The sequence below is a fragment of the Poecilia formosa genome, unplaced genomic scaffold, assembly GCF_000485575.1.
Source record: "Poecilia formosa unplaced genomic scaffold, Poecilia_formosa-5.1.2 Scaffold39, whole genome shotgun sequence".
NCBI classification, from domain to species: domain Eukaryota; kingdom Metazoa; phylum Chordata; class Actinopteri; order Cyprinodontiformes; family Poeciliidae; genus Poecilia; species Poecilia formosa.
In genome coordinates this window covers 1,072,916-1,093,361 of record NW_006799978.1, presented here as the reverse complement: position 1 = coordinate 1,093,361, position 20,446 = coordinate 1,072,916, and the positions used below count along the sequence as shown (strand labels likewise).

General features: G+C 37.9%; 1 protein-coding gene across 22 annotated transcripts in view; it reads left to right on the top strand.

Annotated features, from left to right (window-relative positions):
* Positions 1-1,855: 1,855 nt before the first annotated feature.
* prom1a (prominin 1a) overlaps positions 1,856-20,446 on the top strand; it is a 67,004-nt gene continuing 48,413 nt past the window's right edge. For 6 of the 22 annotated variants that reach the window (XM_016670926.1, XM_016670924.1, XM_016670934.1 and 3 more), the window contains exon 1: positions 1,858-2,626. In XM_016670926.1, the coding sequence (XP_016526412.1) occupies positions 2,398-2,626 (229 nt within the window). In that variant the 5' untranslated portion in view covers positions 1,858-2,397. Of the gene's footprint in view, positions 2,627-20,446 lie in introns of all 22 variants that reach the window. The other 16 variants (XM_016670927.1, XM_016670929.1, XM_016670928.1 and 13 more) reach the window with 9 other exon arrangements.

The window sequence follows — 20,446 nt, the reverse complement described above, 5'->3', positions numbered from 1 at the left end:
AAAAAGCATGATACTTTTGTAAAGAATAAGCAGGTTTAGAAGAATAAGCAGGTTTAGAAGATGGCTTGATGAATGGATATTTGGAATATCTCTGCAAACTATGGCTTTAGCTAAAGGAAACAAGAACTGGGGGAAAAGGAAGAGCTGTCAAAAGTTCAGTGAAACACTTTAAAAACACTTAAAATTACATTAAGCAATAGTAGGGTAGGATAAAAAAAATGAAGCAATACAGCTGTTTCAGCAATACAGCTGCATATCATATCAAATCACTACAATGGCTAAATTATAGTTTAAAATCAGACTGATTCTTATACTTCTGGAGATGTTGACAGCCTGACAGTTTGGAAAACCAGATTTATAAAACAAAAGGACTAAGGCTGCCAGTGCACTCACAAAGTTGGAACAGTGGTTTATATTTTCAACTTCCCGTTTGGATGATGACCTCATCTTTACCTGCACACTGTCTGTTTGGAAGCGGAGGTCAGGCAGAGTAAATCTGGACCAGACATTCTTAGAGGGATAAGCTCCTTACACTGCCGAGAGCTGAGGCAAGGTGCAGCCCTGTTGCAGCTTCCAGTAGGGCGACAGGTGTAGTCGTAGGTTATTTAGATAAATTCCAGCAGTGGTCTGAATGGGTAGAAAAAGAACTTTAAAAAAGAAGTCGAAATAATCAGGAAAGATGTTAAAATATTGTTAATTAGAGGCATTTTTAGTCAAACCAGACAGTATCTGTGACTTAAATCCAAGTTAAGTCATCTGTTCCAACACAGGGTCTAAAACATATCTTTTAGCAGTGAGACCATTCTGCAGGTTTAATAAGCTTTTGTTATGTGTAAAGAAATATGATCACAGTCGACTATCAGACATTTTTAAGCCAGGGTTGAGGCCTGATGTTCTCCACAGTCAGAACAAAGCTCTTATTGTACTGAGAAAAGTCCACCTAAACATAGCATCAGCAATCATACCAGTAAGCCAGGTATCACCATGGCTACAGTAGCATATGTTAGGAGGAAAAGAAAAGTTGAGGACCTGGTATAATTGACATGTGCACACAATGCAGTCAAGATGAAAGAAGTCAAAACCCATTATTGGAAACAAAAATGTCAATCTGGAAGTGTCCTTAACACATAAACATCACAACAGGAAGTCAAAATGTATTAAATTAATAAAATAAAAGATTATTCTAATAAAATACGGCATAAGTTCCTCTTCAATGGTTGGAAATTTGTAACTGAGAGGTATAATTAGGTGGGGTCTTCAGTCCTAAAACATTTGAATCATTTTGGTCATAAATGATTGTAAAATTTAACAATTTTTTAAAGATCCTGCTGTCTCTGTTTCCTGCTGGCTCTGTCTCCCACATAGTTATCCACAAACAGCTAAAATCTGCAAATACTTTAAAACCCTCTTTAAAAACACTTATAACTTCTTGTTTTAATTGTTCACACATGAAATATACCTGCATTTTTCATTAAAATGCACAGTGGAAACCATCTTAGCACTACCTCAGAATCTACAGCCTTCTTTACCTCTGCTTTAGCCAATCAGCACAATACTGCTTTACAAACACGTAGCATTGTGCCAATGTATTACATCTTTCTAAAATAGATGTTCTTTTGAATATTTTAAAAAGGCTCTATTGAAAAATAGCTATGAATAAACAGATTTACCACACAAAAAATAAAATAAAAATTGGAGTTATGTTTCATAGAAAAATCCATGAATAGTTGAGTCCCTGACTTCTGAACCGCGGATAGGCGGGATATTACGATCAACACTGAGATTCAATACAGCGCCAATGACAAGTGCAGTGCTGTCTGGGCCCCCCTGTCGTAGGTGTACTCAGGCAGCTGGTCAGTTTGCTGATGCCTTGGGCCGGCTCTGACCGTAATCTGTAGTTATAAGCGTTGGTAAATAAATTAGATGGAAAGAGACTTAAAGGTAGATTTCATTACATCTTGTTGGTACTAGCACTCCCTTCATCCAGCCTCCTTTTCCCGGCAGGAGGAGCGCTTCTCTCTGGATTATCCTCTGCACTGTTTGGATGGCTGCGCACGACCCCGCCCGCTCCCGTGACGCAGCGCATCTCTTTACGCGCAGATGCCGGAGTCGAAGCGACAGGCGCGCACATCTCTTAGGGGCTGAGCGCATCCACTACCGGACACGGTAGAGGGACGATCAGCCGGTGTGCATCCGACAGGGACCCCCCGGACCGCGGGGTAGGATGCTTAGAACGAGTCGCTCCTTGGGCAGCAGTACTTGAAGAACTGCGGTCCATCCACTGGAGCGCTTTAAGATTGATCTCGAATCAATTCCTGTGGCTTTTTAAGAAACGCCACCGTCCAGTTTAGTATCTAGAACCAGTTTGAGGGTAGATCGGGGTTTGGCTTGGACACGATGTGGAAGTCCGGGACACTACTGCTACTGTCGGTGCTGTGGGCGTCCGGTGAACTCCAGCAGGAGACAGAGCTGCGGAGATTACCACCTCCGGGAAAGTTGAATTTTGGTTATGTGCCTGCGGGAGTTTACGAGACACTGGCCCATTACGAACCCGGACCCATAGGGATCCTCTTCCACTTGGTGCACGCTTTCCTGCATGCGGTGCAGCCCAACGCTTTCCCCCACGGTAAGCCACCGTCGTCCGGTCTGAGCATTTTAACCCCTTGGGCTGCCAGAAAATCAGCTTCAACTGGCAGAACTTTAACATTTAAAGTAACCCAAAGCGCTATGTGAACTTGTGGCGACTTCTTTTATTGTGATAGTTGAATTAGCAACAAAATATGAAAGATAATCAAACCTCTTACATTTCTGGAAAGCTCAACCATTTGCATCATTTTCCAGCGCCAAAACTCCAAATGTTTAATAAAACAGATTTTTACCCTTAGTGCTGTTTTAATTACCGATTTGCGTCAACATAAGTGCACTTTCTGATCTGCAGCTGGTGTGTGTGTGTGTGTGTGTGCGTGCGCGTGACGTCCATCTAGGCGGCGCGCGTCTCGTTCTGTGCGCACAGCAGCGCACTTTGGAGGTGGTGTTTATGCCTGCGGCGCACTTTGTGTCACGATGATTACAATTAGCGCACCTACATGTTGTCAGAATCAGATGCTCTGCGGTCGGTCTGCTTGGCATTTTTACATGTGTGTAAAGAATTTAGTTGGAGCTGCACCCAGAAAGCTCCATTGCGCCAACCTCTGCATTTCAGAGACGACTTAAAGGAGGTTTGTGTTTAATTGGGTATGGGATCCTGAAAAGAGGCAGCTCCCCTGCGCCCCACACAGACTCCATACTCCTTTAGAACATTTTGAAGATTAGTAGCTCTCCAAGTCACCTTGTTAAATGAGTAATCCCATAAGCCTCTGCGCCATATGTTGTTGGCCCCTTAGTTTCCAGTTTGCCACCAGCTTTCAGGGGGCAGCTGGCCAAATCCGCAGCAGGAGCCAGACCTGTGATCATTGAAGTTTTAGTCATTCATGGCTCTACCTTTGTAATTCACAGAAGGTTGTCATGGTGAAGTTGATTAAATTAAACATCAAGTGTTACCATATGAACGTGAAAAAAGGAGAAAAAACCCCACCTCATCTGAGAAATCTCCATTATTCTGATGTTTGGATTATTTTTAATGATAACATTCAGCTGTATTAATTAACATTGGACTTTTACATCTATATTATGTTCTAACCACAAACTGCTGTGTGATTTATTGTGATTTTATGTAACAGACCAGCACAAAGTCGTTTATTTGCATAGCATGTTTCAGCAACAAGGCAGATCAAAATATTTTACATCATAAAAACATCACACAGACATCAGTTATGAAACAAGCACTAAACATTATATTTTGTCAAATGTCGTCATCAGAATCATCAACACACATCAAATGATGTTCAATGTTCAATTTATTATGGTTCAAAAGAAAATCTTAACAGGTGGGTTTTTAGGAACTCAGTGTTTCAGCATTTTTGCAGTTTTCTGGAAGTTTGTTTTGGTTTGGGGGAGTATAAAATCTGAATGCTGTGTCTCCATGTTTGGTTCTGGTTCTGAGGATGCAGAGCAGATTAGAGCAAGAAACCCTGACTGATCTGGTCTGGAAAGTTGATACAACAGCAGGACAAAGTTGGATGTCAACAAAGTGTTTTACATGAAGATTTATGTAGGTCTCTTCTTCCACTTCTTTGCTGTCTCCCCAACTTGATTTGTGAAATATGTAAAGTCAAAAGAAAACTCATTTGCAGTTATGAAAAAAGGTTTTCTTGTGACTTCTTTAAACAATCTTTAAAAATTGTTCTTTAACAAATTAAACTGGAGATGCAGTGGTTCTGACTTTTTGGTAAATTTCTGAGAATCGTTTTATGCACAACTCTGACCTGTTTAGACCAACTTTAGCTCCAGTTTCTCCTTTAAATTAAGAATACATAAAAGCAGTCGTCCACATATTTTCTCCAGACTTCTGCCATAATCAGTAACTTTAGCAGCTTCAGCAACACTATAGTGTGTGAGTTAGAGAACATTCCCAGTAAAACAAGACTGAAATAATAATTTAAACCAAAATTATCACATTCACCATTTTAACTCTTTGACATTATTATGGTTCAGCTGTCTGTGACTAGTCATAGATGAGATTTTTTAAACAGCTACCACAATTTCCAAAACTAGCACAGTGCATAACACTGTATGAAAACTCAAACAGATAAATCTAAGCAGCTTTGCTCTGTTCATCCCTCATGACATCTGCTGAGAATCTCACAGCCGAAATGATCTACAGATATTTCTCGCTATGTATGCTATTAATAGAAAATACAGTTTCCATTTTAACGACTTCTTTAACTGCTCTGTCTCTGATTTCAAATTTTCATCACCTCACCAACAGTAAATGTCCAACCTTCCAACTGGAAGGACGATTTCACACTTCAGTTTGTTTACTTTGTTCTGAATCAGTTGATGAGTTTGGTAACTTGTAACTAAACCAGTGTGTGTATTGGTCAGATTTGTCCAGTGTGGGTAAACTAAATCTAAGTGTGTTCTCAGCTTGTAGAAAAACAGGATTTAATCATGCCATTGTGTGTTTCTGGGCATGATTACAGGTGTAATTATCTGAGCACTATAACAAATGATTGAGATGTATTAAAATTCCTTATGTTTTTGTTCTTTACAAAATTATTACTGGTCTGCACTCTAGTTTGATTGCTTGTGTTTACATCAAAACAAACCCAAGAGAAGAAACGATCCAGAGTTTGCTTGAATCGGACTAAACAGTTCTGGTTCATGTCACTAGCTGATCAAATTCAATTAGTAGTTCAATTTAGCTGTTTGATTAAGTTTGTTCCCAGTTAAGCCAATGTTGAGTTCTGTCATGTTTAGTAGCATCAGCACATTCTCAGTAATTGCAGCACGTATTGTTTAGTTGAGTAACTGTTTTATTAAACTGTCTGCAAACTCGTAGGAGGTGATAATACCAGAGAAGCAACAAATTCCCACCCTGGACACCCACGTCACACAAAGGAACGGTGCTGTGTATTAAATACTGCTTATTGTTTAGTCTTCTTCTACAGTTTGCTCGTGCACAGCAGCTGCTGATGTCCCTCACTTCCTCAATAAACAGGCTGGCGTTTGGGTTCAGACACTTGTTTCCAGGTAATGTGTGTGTAACACACTTCTTGTGCAGCACAGAAAGCCAAGTCATCGTGGGACAACTGCTTTGGTTCCAGACATCAGCGGGAAACTTCTTTTATGAACTGACATAATGACAAGAGTTTCTGTAAAGAGCTCAAAGTAGATCAGTTACTGTGGTTAGCATGTGTCCAACTCATGCCCACATGGTTTATGTATTCATGCTCCCAACATCCGACCTTGTGGATTATTACACATCTCTAAGTTGAAATCTTTCCAACTGTTTTTTCCAAAATCGTTATTAGTAAGTAGGACTAAAAAGAACTTTACTTTTTCAGAGTACTTTTGGGGTTTAGCTTTGACTTTGTACTTAAACCTGGAAACTTACCAAACTGAAAAGTTTGTATGATCTCCTTTATCCCAAACTACAGCAAGATTTTAGTATTGTCACCTTCTACATAGGAAAGTATTTACTTTGGATCCCTAAAGGAGTAAAAAGCGTAAATAGCCTCTGAAGGCTGTTTTTCTCTTTGCTGTACAGTTAATAGTAATTTTGTCTTAATTTTTGGTCTGCATTAGCAGCAACCTGAAAGGTTGTGATGGTGAGCTGGAACCACCTGTAGCATGCATGCATAATAGTAAATTTGGCTCATTACTTAACACGTTTTAGATTTTTATGTAAATAAGCCTTTTAAAATAATTTATCAAATACAAGTGATGTTCAGTTTTATGTTGCTGTATTATCGGAAAAGACAAATTTCAGGTTGTGACATGAAATACATAAAAAAACTGCAACATACTGTGGTTAAAGAAGTTTCCCCCATAAATAGTCTTGATGGTAAAAATAATTAATATAGACGTTGCATTTCATGTGATTTTGGTTTCTTTAATTCAGTTTCTCATGTCTTAAAGTTAATCTTTCTGTAAGTCAGCCTCCACTTGACAACAGAGGTGCATTAAGCTCCGTCTTTATCATCTCATCCCTGTGGGAGACACTCCAGTCACCACCAGGCTGCAGGTCCCTGTTGAAGCGTGTTCTCATTAGTGTCTCTGTTCCCTCTCGTCGCTAAATCAGGTTTACATAGAATTCAAACCACAGGAGGATGAGGGGAATATCTGGCGCTAATTCAAAGAAAGTTACAGTCTCCAGGGTGTCTGTCATCAGAGCAGTGCTTTTGGGTAAATTTATTCAGCCAGGTGTCACAACAAGTTTGCTGTTTAACTCTCATTTCAAAAGGTTTGATGTTCAGAGGACAACACAGAAAAGATTCAAGAAACTAAAACACTTGAAATGATTTCTAAGCAGGAACAAAGATAAAAATAAAGGACTTTATGAGATGCATTACTAGAAATGAAAAATAGCTGGGATTTTATTTTTTCTTTTATATGTTCTAAGAAAGAGACACTAATAAAGGACAAAATTCATAATATAAGTAATAAATCTCAGTTGTGCTGGAAATTCCCTCATGATGAATGTGCAACCATCAGTCTGTAGTGGAGAATCCAGGCATACCATCTTTTCAAAAACGGTTTCATGAGTTTTACAATACTGATGAGAAGTTTCAATCCAATTATCATGGACCTTAAATACCATATTAATTCTAAGCTTTTGACAGAACAATGAAATCATTGTTTCTTCATGGAGGAATGATTAAACAAGAGATTTTAATGAGCTCCTTAAATCACAACTGGCTCTACAAGCTTTCCACAGAGTCAAACTTATTCACTCCCACATGTATGAATACTCCATACTTTTCCATTTTTAAAGATGGAAAAGAATGTTTTGTATCATATTTAAATTTAATACCCAATTGTGTCAAATTCTAAACTATCCAACCCCAACTGTCACCTTCAAAGGAAATGCGTTAGAATAACAGTCCAAGGGCCAATCATCTATCATTGTTTACACTGAAGCAACTTTAATTTGACCATTATGGAAATAGTGTTTGACCCAGTGTGATCCTGTTTCTCTCCCTCCTGTGTACTTCAGCACTGCAGAAAAGTGTTGAGATGTTTCAACAATTACATAAGTGGCTGTGAATAAGAAGCTTTTGATAAGAAAAATGAATAAATATTCAGTAAGAATTTTGCCAAAAAAAAAAATATTAATACCATAAATTACCTCAAAATTATACCGTAAGTGAATGTCAGTTGGGTACCTTCAGTTCAACTCTTTAAAAAGTAAATTCTTATGTCTTCATTAGCATACTGCTCTGTTCCTGGAACAGGTGGTTGTTGTTGATTTCTACAAAATTATGAATTACATTCAGGCACATAAACAGACAGACATGCCAAATAGTAAATGAGCTGCTTCAGATTGATAATAATGATTAAAAAAAATAATGGAGATGTTTTTTCTGCTCTAGTACTTTGTGTTCTTTGTAAAAAAAACACAGGAAGAAAATAGCAGTAGAGACATTTTTCCACAGTGCCTGAAAACAGGACTGTTGTACCTGTCTGTAAGGCAGAACATCAGGTTCTTTAGAATAACAGGAGCCTGAATCTCCTCTGATTTTGAGTTTCAGATGCAGACAATGGCGATAAGCTACATCGCAGTTTCCTTATTATTCATGATTTTCATCCAGAATTCCTGTGCTCCATCTGTCTTGGCTCCTTACCAGTCACATTATTTGTGTTGCTTAACAAATTTAAAACATAGTGTGATTATTTCTGATTATTGCTGACAAAAGCTGATTAATATGATTGTTGTGGATTAAATTACATAAGAGTCAAATTAGAAGCATAATAATAATGAGTAGTTCTGGATTAAGCTGCATTCGCAACATTTTAGCTTTTTTGTAGGGAAAAATAAACATTTCAAGACAATTACATGCTTCACCATCTTTATTATAAATAACATAAACGCTATATTTTAAAGCTAAAATTTCCTAAAAAATTTGAGAAAAGCAGATAAGGTTGTGTGTTTTTTTCTTCTTTTTTTGGTTGCAGGGTGCTGACCTTGAATCCGTCCGAGCCTGCCCTCTCTTTAAGGTTTATCTTCACTGGAAAAAAGCAGAATAAAAGCCTGAGCCAGAGCGTAATCTGCATGCGCCCACAGGTAGTCCACGGTACACAGCGGTGGCCGGGCGATGCTGTGGGCAGTGTCAGACAGCAGCATACTGCAACAGTGATAACCGAGAGTGTCCTCCAACTGGAAGGTTGCAGCTCGAGCCTCTGGACAGCAAACATCTGCTGGGCTGAAGTGTCCTTGAGCAAAGTAGAATACAGCGTGTAAGATGGTGACACAATGAAGCATCTCTGTTGGAGAGGGCCAAATTCAGAACAAAAGTGAGTCGTGAGACATTATTGTAATATTTCTCTGCCTTCTGGTGAAAATGTTTCTAATTAGAGATTTTCTGAGCAGCAGGAACATCTGGGGCCTTTGAAGATCCCCCACAGAGGCCTAAATTTACAATTCAGATGGCGTCGATATCTCAACACGTCACATTTATATCCTGTGTGTCTAATGAAAAGAAGCTCTGCTGTTCCAATATACCATTATTATTGTAATGTAAATTACTATTTGACATTTTGACAGATAGGGAAATATTCCCCAAAGTCTTGAAATTGATTGAATAATTGATGCATTTTTAGCGATTAATACGACTGCAAACAAACCTACAAAGGCACAAATAGAGAAAATACAACTGTTTGTGTGAAGGAAGACTTTACAGTTCCGAGACGTGAATCATGACTGTAAGCTAGTCAAACCACAAACCACAACTCTTTCTGAAAATCTTAAATATGTGCTTAAAGTTTTTCCACAACCGACCAGGAACCACAAAACCGAACTGCCACATTTTTAAAGAGAAGTAAAAATTCTTTGGCAGATAAAAACCTTCAGCTTCAATGAAAATCTGTGCCAGTGCAAGTTGTCTTTCTGTCACTGTGCATCTTGTCACAGCTTCAGTCCTGTGTTTTTTCTGGAGTCATGTGCGGCAGCGCTGCACCAACACGCTGAAATTAGAGAAGCTGGATTTATCAGACAATGCTGTGTGTCTGAACACGACTCAGCGCTTCTGTTGGTTTGTTTGTGGCAAGATAGGAATGAGCAGCCTTGGAGCTTGAGTAACAAGACTTCCTTACAATATTCTTCAGTCACTTCAATTCAGTAGTTATTAAAATTGTTGCTAGATCAGCTTCTAAATCCATAATCAGTCATAATTGTATCAATTTCAAAACTGATAGACTCCAGCTGGCATGTGCATCATCCATGTTTACTTCTCTAAACAGCATTCTGTATGTGCAGGTCACTTCTGGTTTTACTGACTATTCATATTGCAGTCTGATAAAGTTCAAATTAAAATGATACAATGAACAACCACACAAAGAAAAATATCATAAAAGCAGATCTTATCAAATATAAAAACTGAATTTTACATAAAAGCCTGAGCATAGTCTAGCTATTTTACATTTCCAACCAGAGTTGATCAAATACAGTTGAAACAGTTTGGAATTGTAAAATACCTCATTAGCTTAGCACCAGTCAAAAACTCAGAAGGAGATGCCAACCTTAGCATTATTATCAGATAACACCCAGTCATGATATTCCCACAGCCCGAACAAATCACCTGTCACTTTGTCACCTTTTCTTTTTCTCAGGTATCAAAAATGCTGCGGCATAAAGGATTTCAGAGTGGTGGAGGTTTCTTTTCTGCTGTTGTAAGTTGAGTTTGTTGACCAACAGCTGGTCAGCTAAAGGTCTATGTTCAGGTTAAATCCCTAACAAGGATTTACCTTGTATAAAAGAATGCAGGGCTTTTACTGGATCATTTGAAATTTAATCCATTCACCCTGAATGATATTAAATGTATTTTGCATTTGTAAAATAGGAAAGGGCAGGCTTTTGATGAACTGACTGTACATTTGTACATTATCCTTAGTCCAGTTACACTGTAGCAGCATCTGCATGCAGAAAGTGATGTAAATGGTTCCAGTGCTGCGGTTTCCAGCTGTCACATGGTGACATGTCGTACTGACAGTGATCGCCCTCGGCAGAGTGAAGCTTAAGGACACATTTTCTTACTTGCCTCCAACATAAAGCCAGAGGCAACGCGTCACCACAGCACAGAGCTAAGTAGGCTTTGACAAGTGAATAGCTGATCTGCAGACTCTCTGGACTGTTTGCCTTTCTTTATTTATACATAAAGTATATTATTAAAAGGCTTTTATAGGGTAAATAAAAAAACGGGGTTTTTTTCCCTGTCTTGCAATTTTATTAAACGTGTCTGCTGATAAATTTAACAATGCATTTAAAGTGTTTTCATACTTATGTTTTCAGATACATACAAAAACTCACACCACATCCCAAAATACTTAAGACTGAATGATATATGGAATAATAACACAAAATAGCAAATCAACAAAAACACAAATAATATTCATACCAACATTTTCTACAGTCAATAACAAGTAACTTACACCATCAGCAACACTTCATAATGGCCAATCAGGTGCAGGTTGAACAGGTAAACTGTTGCCTCTGCTGTATCTCAATTTTTCCAAAATTGAAATACACATTTTAGTTTCACTGGTTACATTAAATTATCCTTAGGTGTATAAGTGTGTCAGTTCGTGGTTGTCTGTATTGTACGTCTCTGTGCTGTCCATTGATAGTTGGGTGACCTGTCCAGGGTTAACCCTGCTGCTTAGGACTGTTGGAAATGAGAGCCAGCTGCACCGACAAACCTTCACTGATTAAGTGGGTAAAAACAACGGCTGGGTGGAGAGATTCACAGTGTGCACTGCTTTTGTGGGCCAAGACTGTCAAAACATTAATATCCATCAGAATACACCAGGAAGCACATATTAGCAACTGTTTTAGTATTTTATTAATAAACATGCCATTTTATGATGTACAAATAATATGCTAAATATAAACATTACACAGTTTTCTATGAAACCAAAGAAATCTGACAAAGAAAACAGGTGCATTTGTCAGCGTATTTGCACAGAATCTTTGTGTTTCCCACCTCTTCCACTTTGCCCTTCCTTTAAAAGACAGAATGATTGGGAAACTGTTGATCTCAATGTATACAACATATAAATGCAGGGCCATGAGGTGAAACTGAGGGGTTTTTTTTGTCTTATTGTGTGATTTTACCAGTTATCTTACAAAACATATTGAAATTCTGGAGTTTAGAGTAATTGCAGTCATGTCCAAAGGTTGTGCACAAAAATTAATTTTGTGGTGATGAGGTGAAAATTTGACACCAATAAGAGAAAAGGCATTAAGTGATCATTCAGTTTCATTCTGGTAACAGATGATGACTGTGTCATGCACTACTTTTGGCTTTCAGAAGCTGTTCAAGCAAACTGACAACATATCGCTCACCATCTGCGTCTCTGTCCCGGTCATTTCCACGCAGGATTGAATGACTCAAAACATGGCCTATGTGTCACATCAAAATGTCACATTCAGTAAAATTGTGCTTCTTTTCTCCTGCGTTCATTGCCATGTCCATTTAGTTGTGGTGTAAGTGACCTTTTCATATTTAAATAACTAAGCAAGGAAGTGTCCACATCCATTTATGACTAAAGCTGGAAGAGGAAATCAGACTTGTGCACATTGATCACTTTTTTTAATTTAGTATATTAATTTCTATACTTCTGTAAAAATGTTGCAAAATTAATCATACTTGAATTTCATTCTGAGAAAAAAAAAACAATCTTAAGGAAAGTGCATGTATTTCCTCCATGCTCTCTTGACAAAGTTTGTTTAATCCTGGCTGGACAAAAATTGATCTTTGAGTCATTTTTGTCATTATAAAGTCTGAAGCATCTCATATTGTTGATTGAGGAAACACACTGATGTTTTCATCAGAAAGGTTTGTCTTGCATTTAAGCCACGGCTGCTGCATCAGAATCATGGTAATGATCAAGCTCCATTTTGAAAAACAAAAAGAACGACGGTACTGCACTTTAATTCATTGCTTGCAGCTGCAGCTCTTTGAACTGATGTAAAGGGGAAAAACACTGAAAGCAAATATATACATGCATGAATCAGGAGAGCTGTTTTTTTATGTTTCATTTCCACATGGTTGACTAGAATGTAAAGAAAATCTGATGGCCAAAAAAATCACTGTCACTTCAAAGAGAGAGAAAAAAGTTACTCACGCTGTCACTTCAGCAACAACCTTCACATGCAAACATCCTCAGGAGCAAGATGTGAGTTTACCACAGATGGGGCAGCTGTATTTGTCCACTCACATTCCTCTAAAAGAAACGTCAGTTCTGCTTTACTGGGAGAACCGAAAAACTCAACTCCCTGTTGGAGCAGAGCAGTCTGTCTTTCAGGAGATTTAGGGAAAAAGTGTGACCAGTATAAACATAGTATGAAACTTTCAAGGTGGTGAACATCATTGATGATAAAGTTAGGTCACAAAATCAGTTTACAGTACATCTTGCTATACTTAAACTGCATAGGTGTTTTGCACCTGTGCAGTCTGAGAGGTTTGCTCTTCGTACTGCCTGTCAGGCTCTGGACAGAAAAATAATTAAATTAGGAGATTAAATAAAACAGGTCAGTTATATACTTTCAGTTCTTCTTACTTTTTGTAAACACAATATCTGAACATAATCATTACTGCATCCTCCATCACCATTGTGTAACAAAAATCAGTGAAAGCTTCCTCTTGCCACATGTTTCTGTGCCCCTGGGCTTAACCAAAAATTGCTATATAAGTTCAGTCCATTTACCATATTTAAATTCCAGCAATAGAGAGGTAGACAATTACTCAGTCCTCACAATATTCCTGAATTTGAAACTCCAGTTGGATATGTTTTCTGCCTTCAAAAGAGAATACATAATGAGCTGTTATCCAGGCTCCCAGACCCCCTGTTGTGACCCACATGCAGTTTTTGGAGTGTCTCTCTTGTCAGTACAGAGTTTGGGAACTTCTCAAGGGCATCCAGACTACCATCAAACTACGCACTCTGTTACTTCAGGGGTCATATGTATCATTACATAATAATCATAATTACACATACATTATCAGGTTATAACACATAACAGATTTCAACATCTGCAAATAATTACACACTTTTGATTTCAGTCAAGAATATATTTGAACTGTTTTGTAATTTGTTTTAAAGCATGTTTTCATCCGTTTTACTTTCGTGTAACCAGGTTGTCGTGTTGTAGTTTTCTGCCCAGGTCCACCTGAAAACAGGGACCTGTCGCTTTGTTCTAGATCTCAGTGGGATTTTATCTGGTTGAATACAGGAAAAAAAAAATCAGATGAGGTCCTCATAATGTAACCTGGCCTGAACTGTAAAGCCTTTAAACCTGCAGTTCTGCATAGAAAGCTGTCTGAGGATTTTTATATCAAAAGGGTAACTCAATAGAGTGAACTTACAGCTTTTAGATTATGAGGAAAGAGTTATGGATCTTATTTGGAAAGCTTTTTTTTTTTTTTACCATATTAACAGACCAAGTAAGGCAAGAAACGAGCCTCAGTATTAAGATAAAGTGAAGACTTTAAGGAAATACAATAATGTCAGCATCAGCTTAAGCTCACTGCTACTTTATCGAGAGTTGATGAGAACATTTACTGACTGAAAGTACAGAAGAAAAATCAAAGCTAATCAAAAGATCATTTCTTCCAGAATGACTGTGGATGTATCAGCTGAGCTTTTCTAAGCCACAGAAAGGAGAAGGAATAAAAAAAACCAGAAAGAAATCGGACGAGTTTACTGGGGACAGAGCTGTCACTTTCCCGGGTGCTGCTCCGGTTAATTCGGGAACGTCATATTTGGGTCAGGCTTGGGAAGCCAAGCAGGAGAGGCGAGGGTGAGACGAAGCAAGCGGCCCAGGCCTGCTAAATAGATGTCAAGTCATGCATTCTCTGTTGCTTTGTTCCGCTTCATTGACAGGAGCAGTAGAGCCCGCTATGAATCAACTTCAGGGACATGGTGATTTTTAGCTGCAGATGTGTTTTGATAAGAGGTCAACCTGCCAACGCCAGACACGATGACTTTACTCTTAAGAGTCCATCTGTCTGCTCTTGCTGCTTCCTGTCAGACATGTCCATGAGGTCCTGGTTGCCTTCACTCAGCGACAGAGTTTCTGTTTAACTGAGAGGGATGTCTCACAGGAAGCTGGCTGTGTGAAAACTCATACAGGATTTTAGGAGAGTCCAGTTTATCTCAAACTGACAAGCTGCAGGAATACTCAACAGTGGGAAGCAGGATTAATCCTTAGTGGACCACTGGACTATGAATATGCTTACATGGCTTCTGCCTTCCTGAAGGAACCAGGTTGTCTGGCTTTATCTTGAGTGGGAAAAAGCTGAATTACTTCATCTGTAGCTGAACAGCTTAAAATTCTGTGAAGATCAGAATTCTGTGAATAAATGCCAAAACATGTAACATTTACATCTATGAATATATCTGCTTTGTTCTTTCCTTTGAACCTCACTAAGTACACTCCAGTGTTTACATTTCCCTGAAAAAGTTCTTATGAATGAAATTCAGTCGATTAAGACATTTTTAATGTAAATATTTTCCTATTTAATTTTCATTAGAGACAAGCAAAACATATCATCTCCACTGTGACCCACTGTGCGTAAATAATGCCAATAAGAGTACAGCAACAACAAAATACAGAAATCTTAGGAGTTGTGCATCAGAGCAGAATTGCACTGTCAAATATTTTGAAACTTATTTACAAAATAATAAGATATTTCTAGAAATGTTAAATGTAAGTGATTAAGTGTCATTACTTGATATAGGACATCATATGTTTGTGTATATGTAGGCAGCACAGTTTTAAATCACTGTTTACAATCCCTTTCAAGATCCTTAGATTTTGATGCTTCCCTTTTGTAAAGTAAACATGTTCCAAAGATGATGGTAGGAAAACATCATTAACAGACATTTTGAGTTTCTTGTTGGTGGATTTTATTCATAGAGATCTTAATTTTCTGCCAATTTTCTTAAGAAAAGAAATGACTGATTCTTGTCTCGCAATAATCCGTCTGAAGTTGTCATTAAAGAATGGATTAAGCCAAACAATAGAAATACAATTACTAATTTAATCTACAAACTCACTTACACAACAAAATGGTTTCCAATATATAATATACATACAGGGAAGCTCAAATTGTTACATTGAACAAAATAAATAATTCCAATTGGTTTGTACTCAGTGATGCAATCAGTGACATCATGAAACAGGAAGTTCTGGCTTATATCAGTCCTGGATGTAGGATCTGAACAAGAAATAATGGTAAGTTCATAAAAAGAAACAAAAAAAAAAAACATTCAACAAAAGTGTACTTTTAATGGAGTGAAAATTAAAATGTAATTTAGTATGTGATAAGTGTAATATGTGCTCCAGATTATCATAATTGACTATTTCTAAGTTATCTGTCGCATAGTGACCTGAGGTGGAACATTAGCTTGGTTAAACATTTTAGCAAACTTAGGTTTTCTTCAGTGATATTAACCATCTGCTCTCAGTCTTGAAGAACAATTGAGGTTTATGTAAATGGGCCTGACAGAGTAAAACATGTAGAAAGCTGCATTAAGGAGGCTCTACTGTTTTGTGGTTTCTCAGACAGAAAGCAATACTGGGCATGTGCTGCATATTATATTCTAAGAAGCTTTTAAAATCCAGCCCACACAGATACAACACTTGGTTTAAAAATAATCTCTCTCTCTCTTTTTTGTCTTTGACCAAAATCTTTGCTGGCAGCCATTACCGGCTATTTTGTTTTTCCACTGCAGTTTCTAGAAATTCATGGTGATTTTGGAAAAATCTATATTTTTATGCTGAGAAGGCAGTTAAAAATTTTGAAGAAATCTTCTAACTTCCTTCAAAATTTCTCACACATTTGTCCCTGGAGCCAAAATTCACCACAAACATATTAGAACTCATAATACGTTTGTATCATAATAGACTATTTTTAAATGATCTGTCATGCAGTGGCCTGAGGTCAAACTCATGTGTTGTTCTGATTATTTTCCAAGCAGCTCAGCTGCACTGTGAAGCAGCAGCTGCCTCCTTCAAAAGCATCTACATAAAAAATAACATTTTTTCTACTTCTGCTCCCATGGCACTATTATGCTATAGCTGTTCTGAATCTTAACTTCCTGGTTGTGAATCATAAAATCTGAACACACCCACACCATAATTATGTCAGTTTGTTTGGTATACTCCATATATCTGGATAATAGCATCAGCTGAAATATAATTTAGCCTTTTTAATGCTGTTTGTCATCCAGTGGGTGTCCAGGTTTCCTCTGATTGCTTACTCTTCGCACTGTGCAGGTCACTAGTCTTGTCTTTCACTGTCACCTCTGTGGCAGGGCTTCAGCCTTCATTAGCTGATGATAATCTGGGTTTTGTTTACTTGGTCTGGCTGCAGAGCCAATCCGGTCACCACACAGACCTCTGCTCCTTTCCTGCAGCCTCAGGGGTGAAAGAGCAGCCAAACAAAACGCAAATGTGAAAATGATTTTTCAGTCCCCCTTCTCCCTTTTTTATAATACATATTTATATTTATTACAGAACAGGCTCTAATCTGCTGCCTTGATATGCATGCAAAGAAGTACATTTAAAAAGTAGAGCCAAACAAACTCACTCTAGCCCCAGAACATTTGATTTATGGTGCCATTTCTTAAAGTGAGCAGTCAGGATTACATGGAGCCTCTGTGCAGTATAACATGCTTTATTACTGTCTGTCCTGCTGCCATGCATCCCAGATTTATTTTTATCTTCCTGTGATTGCTTGAGTGCTCTCACACACACCCTGTCGAGCATTTCTCCTCATCAGTGTGACTTTCACATGAGGGGAGATCGTTAACTTTATTAAAACGCTGATCGCACCGTATTTCAACCAGTGCATTGTGAAAACTGCAATTGGGCATCAGGACTTATTTAAGACACGGGTAAAGAATCTGTTTCTTTGTTCTGTGTGTTTCTCACACATGGCTTCATCTGATGGGAATGAAATTAAGAGAGTTATCTAACCAAGAGACTCAGCTGTTTACATGAAAAATTCTCCCGTACATACAGTACTCATGTGCAGCATGTACAGTGCCTTGTAAAAGTGTTTATATCCCTTCAACCTTTTCACATTATTTTTTTGTTACGACTACAAACTTTAATGTATGTCATAATTATTTTATGTGAAACAAATAAGTGCGTAATTGTTTGTTAAGAGAGAAATAAGTCTTCTCATGCTTGTGGTGGGAACATTGTTACTGAGTCATTAAAGCCAGTGTTGGCAGCTTTAAATTAAATCTCTCTACAGTAACTTTGATTGTGTGTCTTCCACTGAAAAGTAAAGTCACATTGTCTCTCCATAGATACAGACTCTGTGGTAACAGTGTTTGTCCTGCGCGGAGCTGTTTTTCAGGCAGGCTCATGGGAAGTCGGCGTTGACACGAACATTCAGCCCCACAGGCTCTCTGTTCTCTCTCACACACACCCAAACACACAACTTTGCTATCTTTTATCTGGAACATTAACTGTTACAGGAAAAGGAAGAAGAAACTAGACAGCAGCTGTTTTTTTTCTGTACTGAAATTATAACTTTCAATATGATTTGACTGATTTTTGTTTCTTAGTCTAACGGCGTGCCAGCAAATATATGAGCATTACTAGTAAAGCAGCTATGTTCTACATTAGTTAAAACACAAAAACTGGAATATGGAATTAAGAAGGTTAAATGTTGATTTTTATCTGTCTGCTGGGGTATCCAGGCCCAAGATATTTATTTGTACCTTTTTTCTGTTTTCAGACCACAACATTGTTAGGAGCTCTGGTACCTTAAGAAAAAAATAGATTGTATTTAATAATTGGAGCTACGTTGGCCATCTTAAGGGAGCATGCGTTTCAATGCCCACTTCTCATGTTCTCTTCTTATAAACAGTGAAATTATTCTCTTGAGGTTAAGGCTTTGCTGCAATCACCCAAAAGGATTAAATATTAACCCCTAGCCTTAAGTTCTGGATATCAATCCTTAGGCCATGATTCTTCTCTTTCTCACTGTCTCAGCACCACCTGTGTGTTGAACTTTCTGGTAAAACAGAGGAATGCTAAAGCTATTATCCAAAAGTGAACCTCTTGTTGCATAGCAACAGGTGGAAGGATGAAGACTTGCTCCTTGAAAGCTTTTAGCACCTTTTTTCTATTGACACCCCAAGCAGCGCTGTTAGAAATGCTTCATTGTGATATCACAGGAGTACAGACGTTTCTGTAGGAGACAGAAAAGATATTTCAGGGTTTCAGACATGCATCACTTAGTTTTTCTTCATAATGTATCTAAGTAACTTAGTGAACAATGATGCTGGTTGCTTGTTAGAAGATTATAGCAAATCCTTAACCTCAAGAGAATAATTTCTCTGTTTAAAATTAGATATCTAATTTTTTAAAAGTTATATTTTTTAAGTACATTGTGTTCTACTGCACAGATCTACTGCTAAAAATATTCAACACTGATTCAAATTTAAAATTTTCTATTTTCCTGTAGCTGGTAATGAAAGGCTGTGGAATGAAGATTAAAGATTTGCATATTTTTTCTTGAAATAATCAGAATCAGAATGCTTTTATTGTTATTGTAGCACAACAAAATTTTGTTTGGTACAGCCCATCCAAGAAGACAATGGTGCCTGGGGTCGCTGGGGTCGCTGGGGTCGCTGCCGCTGTGGTGCACCATCCTTTATAATCAGTTGGCAAATATTATTCTAATCTACTAAGTCTGTTCTGTCTTAAAAGACAGAGTTTATTAATTATGAATGATCAAATAGAGTATAAAACAATCATTAACAGATATCTGCTCCAGGTATTGCATTTTCCTTTTTATTTAATGTTTATGTTGCTGCTAAAAGTAAATGCATTTGGAATGTACTTCTTGTGCTTATATGTTTCTTTTTGGTATTTATAATAAGTTTGCATGAATGTAGAAAAACATGTTTACGCCCTTCTCCTGCCAACGCTTTTGTGTCTGCAAGGCAAATGTTTTTATGTAGCGTGTTTTCAGTGCTTTATATGATTAGATGTGAAATAAAACACATGAGCAAAAAAAATAAGGCAAAAATTAAAGCCTAGTCATTTTTGTAGCCAAATGATGTGATCCTCAACGGTGCTCTCCAGATTTTGCTGTCTGACTGACATACTCTCATAGAGCCATGTCCAGTAGACAAGCTGCAAATAACACGGTTCCAAACTCTCAGATTTCCTTCTGGACTTTGGTCGCAAATACAGATTGTTGCAAATTTATACCAAAGTAAAATCTGGAATAACTGCTGTTCTAAATCTGTCTTCTACAAGCACAGATGTATCATAGAGAAGAAAAGGCATTGATGTTGCTTTCATCTAAAGGTCACAGTCATTTAGAAACAGATTAATGTCTGCGACCTCTTTACAAATACTCACATGTGCCCCGTTGCTCATTTAGAACAATTGATTGTAGCAGCCTTTGAATAAAAACTGTCATTTTCTTGACTCAAGAGTGAAACTATAAAAGGCAGAGCAAAGTCCCTTGTCTCCATTAATGTTACGACTTCTGCAGAATATAATTGTTGACATAAATCTCTTTCCTCACTGTGCCTGTGTGCATCCTCTGATAACTTTGTGAGAAAGAATCACGACAGCCTCCAGCTGGCCAGGCTCTTTGCTGTTCGCCTTACAAGCAGAGCAGAGCTGAATCAACTTCTAAAGCATAGAGTCCCTCATGGCCAGGCTTACTTTATAAATGTATCTCTTAATAAGCCTGTTAGTAATGCATGTTTTCACACACGGCGGCTGCAGCTTAACTTGAAAATGTTACAGCGTTGTTGATTCGGGTGGTTGCTGTTGGAGCAAGTTGATTGTGTTTCCCCCCCGCTTTTT